At 36.7% G+C, this 9,666-nt stretch overlaps 1 protein-coding gene across 1 annotated transcript; it reads right to left on the minus strand.

The window, feature by feature from the left end:
• Positions 1-5,715: 5,715 nt before the first annotated feature.
• c1ql3a (complement component 1, q subcomponent-like 3a) lies at positions 5,716-9,286 on the minus strand. The gene is made up of 2 exons (XM_081352577.1): positions 8,603-9,286; positions 5,716-7,045 (listed from the first exon to the last, which is right to left on the minus strand). Exons 1-2 carry the CDS (start codon positions 9,194-9,196, stop codon positions 6,866-6,868), a joined length of 774 nt encoding a protein of 257 aa, XP_081208703.1. The 5' UTR covers positions 9,197-9,286; the 3' UTR covers positions 5,716-6,865.
• Positions 9,287-9,666: the final 380 nt, after the last annotated feature.

The following is a 9,666-nucleotide window of genomic DNA, read 5'->3' on the forward strand; positions in this document are numbered from 1 at the left end:
GCGGCCCCTCCCAAAATCGGGTCGGCCTTTGATGTAAAAAGCCGCCGAACACCTCTTTTTCCTCGTCACGTCTTGGAAGTCTAACGTCCGTAAGAGTGAGTTAAATGATGGAAAGGCAAAAAAGAAAACTTATCTTGTTATTTCGAGATATTAAGACGTTATTTCAACATAATATCTCGTTATTTCGACATAATAAGTCGTTATTTCGACATAATAAGGGGGCATTCTAATCTGCATTAAGCTAGCCTACATTAAGCGTTCTTAGGCCTAATGGTTTTCTATGGGAGGAAATTGCTTAACGTGTAATTAAACGTTGCGTTCATATTCTGGGCTCATCTGATTTTTAGTAGGCTACATAGCATTTTTATGATTTTAGTATCATAATGATTAATAAATGCACGCACAATTATCCGTGAACTTGATTTGAACAAACGCCTTTCAACTTGTGCAAAATTCAGAATTAAATGAATGTGCAGCAATTTGCACAAATAGAGAGTCTGTAGGCCTATTGTAGCCATTAAATAAGCGCATTTAGTTTCATATTTGTTAAAATATATAATGTCATTTCTTTTCCATTTATGTTTATTTATGAAAAGTGAACAGCACGAATAAGATATGATGCCTATCAAGAGACAGAGGGTCAGACAGACATGATTTTGACCATTTCATTCAGTTTTGTTTTGTAGAAAACCTTTCATTAAGGTGAATTTCGTTTTGTATAAATTGTATCTTAATTTTAATCATTTTTTAAATAATAAGCAAATATAACAAACAGACAATATAGCCTAATCATGGAGGCGCCCGCGCGGTCAATTGCATTGCACGTTAACTGAGCGCATCTCATCCGAACTAAGTTAACGAAACTCAGTGTATGCCTCACACAGACATGCGAAACACATCAAATACACAAAGCTTGAAATAACTTTAAACGAAATAATTCAAAACGAAAAGAAAAAGGCTTGCCTACTCTCTGATTACGTAATCATGCATTTCTCTAGGCGCGTTCACTATATATGGCGATCGTCAACTTCATCTTTGCAGCCGACACCCGACACTGTCAGAAAACACTAATTTATTACTAAAAATCAATGCACGCGTTACCGGATTTACAAATGCACAACTTGCTTGTTGCACGCACATAAATGTTGAAATAACGAAATATTATGTTGAAATAACCTTATTAATAAGCTACTAATAGCCTACATCTTTTAGAATATTTGATTGAATGCTGAATGTTGCGCTTGTTCAATTTAATAAAATTAAAACTTTAATTGTGATCATTAAAATAATTGAATATTAAATATTTAGTGGCCAAGTTTTGCTCAATTATTATTTGTATAACTGCGCAGCTCCCCCGTCAATGATCTAGCACCCCTCAGCACAAGCGTTAAAAAATCTGGCGCTGAGAAGGTCAGACTCAAAAATTATGGAGGAGGAGGCAGTGAAATGCTCCAAAATAACAGACATGTTCCGGGCATCAACAAGCAAAGATACTACAGGTGAAATAAACTGAAGCACATGTTGTCAAAGCTAGGCACAGATGGGAATTAGCACCAGCTATGCAGCCAGCCAGCCAAAAGCTTGTGTAATTTGAAAGTAGCAGTGGTAAATATGAGACAAATAAAAAGTTTACTATTGAGTGACTATCTAGGCTACTGCAGATTTCCTAGTTTTAAAACGAGTAACCTCCCTTGGCTGCTGCTGCTATGTTAAGTGTATACAGATTATGTTAACACTAGCAGAAGCTAACGAGCAAGGTGTCGTGTCACCGTGAAAATGCCATAGACCCTTTTCAACAGGGTGATGATGACACGTTTTAACGGTCATCATCCGCATAAATCCTGGAAAGTTTTTTTTAATATTTTCAATTGAAAAAAATATGTATTTACATTTAACACTATTTTATATTATATTACCTTTAATAAAATTACAAAAAAAAAACGAGTTAATGCTGCTGTGAGGGTTTCTAATGCTGCGTCTGTGGGAGTGATGACAAAGTGACTTATATTTCTCTCTTCTGAGTTCTTCTGACTGCCGTTATCCATCTCTCGCAATTTTTTTACTCTTTTAGAAAGTTGTGAAAAAACTATAGAGGAACAAAAAAAAATCTATTTAATATTCTCTCATTCACTGCTATATTTTTTAGCAAAGGTTTTTTTTTTTTTGTTTTTTTTTTTTTTTTTACCACCGAGGGCCGGTGGTCTACGAAATTTCCCGGTAGATTTTTTGGTCCCACTCCGCCCCTGTTTCATAGCGTGGCAATTTTATTTAGCGTTTGCATAATTAGCTCATAAACTGTGCACTGTCGTTTTGTACAGACGCGGCCCATAAATTCATACCAAGGTCTCATATTTACACTGGTCCACCTGTAAAAGGATTTGTGTGGATATTAGTGCTAGAAAAGAAACTACCCAGGGCAGGCTATCGTCTAAAGTTATAGACTAAGAGTTAAGAGTTATATTTTATATAGTTTAGGATTATTTTCTTTGGTATAAATTGAATTTTATTTTAAATATAAAAAGATTGTATTTTATATAATATTTTTAGATGTATAAATATATCTTATGTATGTTATTTTAATGTATTTACAATATATATAATAAAACACCTACATTTAAAATAAAAAATCATTTTAAAACATGAAATATTTTTTTAATTATTATACTGCGATTAGAAATCAAATCTAATTACAAAAAATCTAAAAAAAAACCTAATATATATATAAATTTTTAAAACATTAAATATATATAATATATATTAATATATGATTAGGGGTGTAATATATTATATACATGTGTGTGTGTGTGTGTGTGTGTGTGTGTGTGTGTGTGTGTGTGTGTGTGTGTGTGTGTGTGTGTGTGTGTGTGTGTGTGTGTGTGAATATAAAATTTAAATATGTGTGTGTAGAAAATCTAATTATATATTTTTTTAATTATATAATTTTCTATGTGCGCCCACACACACGCACACACACACACACATATATATATATATTCTTTTTTTTTTAATGCTATAATTTCCTTATATTATTCTGTGATTAGTCATTCTGAAGTGTTGACCACACCCCCACTTCCTTACAGCCAATCACTGCTTCCCTGAGCATTAGACCATGTTCAAAAAGTGAAGAAACTGACTGATTATTAAAAATTATTGGCTGATATCTTTTCCGACAGAGAGACAAATTCACTTAAACATTTCCGACATGTTATGCATGTCTAATTAGCTGACCGAGATGTGTTTTGAAATCTCTTCACGTTGTCTGGTCCCGAGGACAGTATCCTGGGTGAGAGGTGACTGATGTTGAGTGATGTGTCCGTCGTGGACGCCCCATGAAAGGACTGAGAGTGTCGTCTGAACAGGTGGCTCCTTGGACAGGGTTCCTGGTGATGAATGACATCCATTCAGGGGTGCAAGAAAGATTTTGTTTAGTCACATGAAGAGGGAAAAATGGTGTCGCTCTTGGCCTTGGTCTCCAGTTGAATGAGTGACTGACCCTGGACAAATCCTCTGAGCCCTGGAATCTGATTCAGAACATGTTGCCCTGTGACCTCTGAAGCTGAGGGGACAGAAAAGCTTATAAAAATGGATTAGTTAGCTCTAAATTCCTTTGTATATCAGACCTGTAAATATTGGATGATTTGTGAAATAAGGTAAAGCTCTGTCTTTATGAACAACATCATAAAAAGAAGAAAAACCATAGATGGAAATTAAATAAACATGCTAAAACATTATTTTATTTGACATTATATTAGCATAAAAAATATTGTTATTATTATTGCAATGTGACATTTTTTTTTCATAACAATTAGGCACATTTCCCCTGATTTTTTTTTTTTTTTTTGATTAGCCTAATTATTACTATAAATCAATTTTGATTAAGATTAGATTTTTGTTGCTAGAATTCTGCACACTCTTACAATAGTACAGTAAAAAATGCTATACTAAAATGATACAAAAAAATAAAGAATTTAAACATTTTTCACATTACAGAATATTTGGGGGGAAATTAAAGTGCTTATTTTTCATGCAAAAAAAAAAAAATGATGGTCCTAAAAATGTACTTTTTTTGTCTTTGCACAAGAAATTGAGGTGTATATATCAGACCATTCATAGTTGTTGTTTTTTTGTTTTTTTAGATTTTGGAGTGAAGAAAAATGAAAAAGGAAAGCGAAATAACGAGAGGAAGAAAGAGTGTGAGCTCATTATAAAAGGCTGTCTTTATGCCAGGGATCTTTATGGTTCGTGAATGTTTTACACAGAGAGTTGACTCCTGTTTGACCTCTTGCTGATTGGCCCAGTCACACACACATTTCCCATAGAATAAAACTTAATGCATGAAGGGAAATGCATGCAATTGTTTAATGTCAACTTTGAGAGAGTGGTACGTACACTGCACCAAATATCCATCTCTATTACTGAGGATCTGTTTGACATTATTAAAAGACTAAAAGTGATTCATTTTGGTTCAATCACAGCTGTAGAGGCCAGAACTCCATCTGGAGTGTGTGAGCGAGTCCTCCATCTGACCTTCACCGTCCACTGTCTGCATTTTAATCTGAGAAAGAGGAAGGACCCTATAAAGCCCAAACAACCTGCCGGACTCACTGCACTCGGAGAAACAAACATCTTCCATTTGAGTGTGATAGAAGGTAAAACATTTACTACCTGCAGGAACCGTTTATAAGACATTCACCCCAAACTCAAATGCCGTTTGAAGATTCAATCAGTCCTACTATAAAACTTTCCACTCTTAAAAATACAGATTCCAAAAGGGGGTTTCCGCACTGATGCCATAGAAGAAAAAAAGGTTTTTATAGTGGAAAATGGTTCTTTCTAATATTAAAATGCTCTTCATTTAAAGAAAAAAATGGTTCCTTTTAAGAACCGTTCGCTGAAAGTTTACCTATAAGAACATATATGGTAATATATAAGAACCTTGAAAGGTTCCATGGATGTTAAAGATTATTCATGGAACCATGACTCCAATAAATAGCCTTTATTTCATTGAAATTGCCCTTGAAATTAAAATTGAGTCTATTTTAATTTCTTAATACTTAGTTTTTTGTCTAATTACAAATGATTCATTGCATGTCATTTCAAACCTAGGCCACCGACTCTTCCATTCAGTTCCCATTGGATGAAATCCCTTTCCACATTTTTTCCTGATTCAGAAATACACTGTACGTCACATTACAGAAGTAAAATGAGTTGTGTATCCATGAACACACCACAAGCTGAGGGCCAAAACCATAACAACAGGCCTAAATGATTACATAAGAGAACAAAAGCTGGGTCCGAAATCAAATATGTTCCTACTAGTAGGCGAAAAAAGAGTAGTATGTCCAAAAGTGATAAGTTGACTTAACTCAATTTTTTTAAGTTAAGTCAACTGATCACTTTTTATAGGCAAAAAGTCCGTGGATGCCGTTCGATGGACACTTTACTATCCCATGAGGCCATCGGAGAGGATTTATGAATGGGAGTGAAGCGATGCAACTGGCGCTGGTAGGTCACATGACAGTGACAACATGGCGGATGTAGTACGTCCTGATTATATTTATACTACACACATTATACTACATAGAATGTACTTTTTTAACGGTCGTGAAGTCAATTCAAATTCAAATTAGTACCTACTCAGACAGTGCGCCATTTCGGACGCACCAAACTGAAACTGATTCACTGATAGATAAAATAAGGAAAATGCACATATCTGATCAAATTTCCATTTAATGGAAAATGTGTTTGAAGGGTTGTAGACGTGTATGAGAATTACAGCAGCAGGACAGGAAACGAAAAATAATCCTCGGATAATAATTCATCACACACATTCCCTGCCATCCCAACCTGGAGAGTGACGCATATACATGACGGTCACCTGATTCTCTTTCATATTGAAACCAAAAAAAAAAAAAAAAGAGATCCATTTCCATATTTACACTGAAAATAAGATGCAATATTATTAATCACATTCTGGAAATCTCTGAAGATAGATACACATTTACATATTAACACCCATACTCTGCATAGTGCTCTAAATATCACAAGAAACATATTCCTTCTCGGTCTAATACGTCTGTGTGCAAAAAAAGATGCCGGCTAACATTACATACCAAAAAAAAAACAGGCTTTTGACACCCTGACACTGCAGACTAAAATTAAATCGCTGAAAGCTTTAACTGGAATATTATTTCACTGCAAGCCATTACCACCAACGTATATTGTTTTGTTGTATGTCCCTTATTCATAATTAGCACTCACAAACAGTCAGGGAACAAATGTCTGCAGTCTTTTAGCAGATATGCATTATGCAAGAGGAATGCAAGAGGAACACAAGAGGATCAGTTTTGGTCAGGTTACACTGGATATCTAATGGATGATGATATCATTTGGGTTAATGCTTCATGATTCAAAACTCAAGGCATCGACTAGTCAGGTATTACCGAGATGGAACTGGAATAACAAATATCGTAGTTCACGTTATTGCACATATAGCTGATTATGTCAGGTTACATATTATAAAACATCTCACAGGCTTCTTTGATGGCCACAGACATAGAAAGACACACAGTAACCTCCTTCTCCTCGGAAAGCTTCTTCTCCTCCGTACATCTTTCCTCTGTGATGAAGTGCTTCTTTCTCCGGGCTTTTTTTTTTTGGTTCTTGATTTTTGGATTGCAGGGCAACGAGTTCTGCCTTCAAACCCACATCTAGAGACTAATGATGAGGGGTGTTTGAGCAGGTCTGTCTGCTTGCCCCGGGCCCAAAGGAAAAATATGCTCAAAAAAAAAAGAAGAAGAAGAAGAAGAGGAGGAGGAATAGCAGAGGGGGACAGGATAGACCGTCTAGAGTAGGTGCGTATGTCCTAATCAGCGTATATAATAAACCCAGAGAAGGTGCTGTACTTGTTGTTGTTCCCCCCATGGGCTTTTCCCCCGTCTAGTTTGATGTAGACTTCGTCTCCGGGCTCCAGGTGAAGAACGGCGCTGTTGCTGGCGTAGTCGTAGTTTTGATCTGCGTCCTGGGCGATGGCACTGGCACGGACCTGCGGGAGGAAAGGAACATTTAGTGCAACGTTTCAGCTGTCAGATGCAAAAAAATTGCATATGATATACAGGCTTTCCATGCGTATACTGTATATTAGGTCTCAGGTCTTTATAGACCTAATGAGACCCAGCAAAAATAGGATTGGGTAAGGTCTGAGTGTTTAGTAAATCACATTATGGTGACAATTGTATAAATAAGTTCATATTAAATGTATAACACATTGGCCTTGTCCACATTGTAAATATTATCATATTGGCCACACCCACAAACCGTTGGTATTAATGAAAAGTGCCTAATTGTTTCTTTAAGATACACCAGGACTTGAAATAGTGGCTGGCATTTAACTTTTGTATTTTATTGTAATATGTAAATTACATATTTGCATATGTATTGCATATTATTACATATTTACTATGTGCAATATATATATATATATATATATATATATATATATATATATATATATATATAATTTGGTCTGAGACCAAGCATGCCATTCTTTTAAGTATGTGAAAAAATGACAATTTATTGGGTTTCAGCAAAGATATTGTGATATATTGCATGTTGTTATGTGAGCAAAAAATGACATGATGCATGTAAACTTAATTTGACTCACTCAAGCTGTTGCATCTATTAACACATTTTAAGTTTTTAACTTAGGTGTGAATATATTCCAATCATTCATTTTCACCTTGTGAAACTGTTCAACGCAATATTATTTTTTAAGCGTGAAACATGAAAACCCAATCTTAATTCCTACATGAACTCAAGTTTGATACTATTTTATTGAAATATAGATGTCGATTAATTTCATTAGCAAATGCATTTTTTTTTTCTCTTCTTGATTAAATTAGTAAAAACTAAAATGTTGTGGGGGGAAAAACAAGCAGAATATCTGGAAGAAAGATACTGCTCATTGTTTTAAAATGCATTTCTCCAATCAGAAAACCATAATGTGACATGAAAACTTCAGCAGTTGATTAAGTTGTAGTGAAATTGTTTAATAAGGTAATAACAATGATAATATGACTACTATTAAAAATGTATTATTGTTATTGTTATTTGTATTAGTATTAAATCTTGACATATTAATAATAATAATTAAATATACAAACAATAATCATTAATAACTTTAAATAATAATTAATTACTGTTCATGGTTTGATGGTCTGATAATTTTACCCCATGTATATTTAAACAGACCCTTTGGAAAATGATTTTATCCATACATATATAGGTCAGAAATGATCTACATAATCATGAGAATACCGAATTATTTTTCAGAAGTTCTTCGATTTTTGTAAAGCTAAAAGAACCGTTCATTTGGAGCTGAACAGAAAATTTTCAGGTGTGATTTTCTGAGGATGGAAACAAACTTTTACGTTAGTAGATGAATCAATACAAGAAAGAAAGAAAGAAAGAAAGAAAGAGAGAAAGAAAGATGTATTTGAATCTTGTGTCATATTTTGATATAATGTCATATTTAATGTCATAATGTCATATTTTAGTCTTAAATTGTGCGCGTGTTTGTTTGTGTGTGTGCGCGCGCGCTCACCTGGTTGTTCTTACACAGATCAGCCCACATGCTGGTTCCGTCTCCTCCTCGCATGAGCACATGGTAGGTAAAGAAGTATATTCCCGGTATGGAGCAGGTGAATTTCCCCGTGGTGGGGTCGTAATGATTCCCGAGATTCGTGACCACGTCGTCAAACTTCAGCAGCTCGTAGCCCTCGTGCTGCTTTTTTAGCCCTGCGTAAAAGGCGATTTTGGGCACGGTGCTGTAGGTGGCCGCGCTGATGGCACCGGTGGCCATATTTGGTCCCGGCTGCCCGGGTAATCCAGGTCGTCCCGGTTGCCCCATGTCTCCGGGAGGTCCAGGGGGTCCGGGTGGTCCGGGTTCACCGGGAGGGCCCCTCGGCCCCGCTTTCCCCGGGCGTCCCGGTTCACCTTTCGGACCTTGTATAAAAGTTGGTAAAGACTGCATAAGGTTGCTGTCCCGGACTGTTTCTGCTGAGACCGTGCTGGTCGGGGATTTAGTACCGTAAGGATCGCAAACCATCCTGCAGGTGCCGAGCATCTCGTAGTGCGCGGCGGATGTCCCGGCAGAGCTCACCAAAACCGGGATCAGGATCACCAGCACCAGGACCATGACCACACCAAGCACCCCAGCCGCGATCAGCCGCTTCCTGCTGACGAGTCTCGTCAGCACCGGCCGATCCTCCTGTCTGCTTTTGGGCGAAATTTTGAAGGTTGGTGAGGCACCACTAGATGAGAAAAAAAGTCCCGATTGGTTTTGTTAATGAACTTTTGGCGTGGGCCCCAACAGCCTCTCTCTTTTTTTCTTCTTCTTCTTGTCCTCTTCTCTCACTTAACTTCTTTTCTGCTGATGTTGGCTCACTCACAGCCCTGCTTCAGCATCAGCATCTCTCCAGAAGCGCATCACCGTCAGCGTCTCTCCACATGTGGAGGCGCAAAGAAAAACTCCACTGATGCACGAGAAAAGCTGCCCGAGATCCTGGAACACACCCCGGTATCCTTTCCTCGCTTTTAAAGTCTTTCCTCAGTGCACAAAAGACGGGATGAGCTGGATAAAGGTGGATGTCATGAAAATGTGGAGAA

This window comes from Scardinius erythrophthalmus (genome assembly GCF_964197995.2).
Source record: "Scardinius erythrophthalmus genome assembly, chromosome: 22".
Lineage (NCBI taxonomy): Eukaryota > Metazoa > Chordata > Actinopteri > Cypriniformes > Leuciscidae > Scardinius > Scardinius erythrophthalmus.

Bases quoted from the DNA above. Each gene is read 5' to 3' on its own strand.
- c1ql3a (XM_081352577.1), bottom strand. From the start codon at position 9,196: ATGGTCCTGGTGCTGGTGATCCTGATCCCGGTTTTGGTGAGCTCTGCC. The intron at 7,046-8,602 runs GTGAGCGCGCGC...TTCCTCCCGCAG, and splicing joins ATCTGTGTAAGAACAACCAG to GTCCGTGCCAGTGCCATCGC.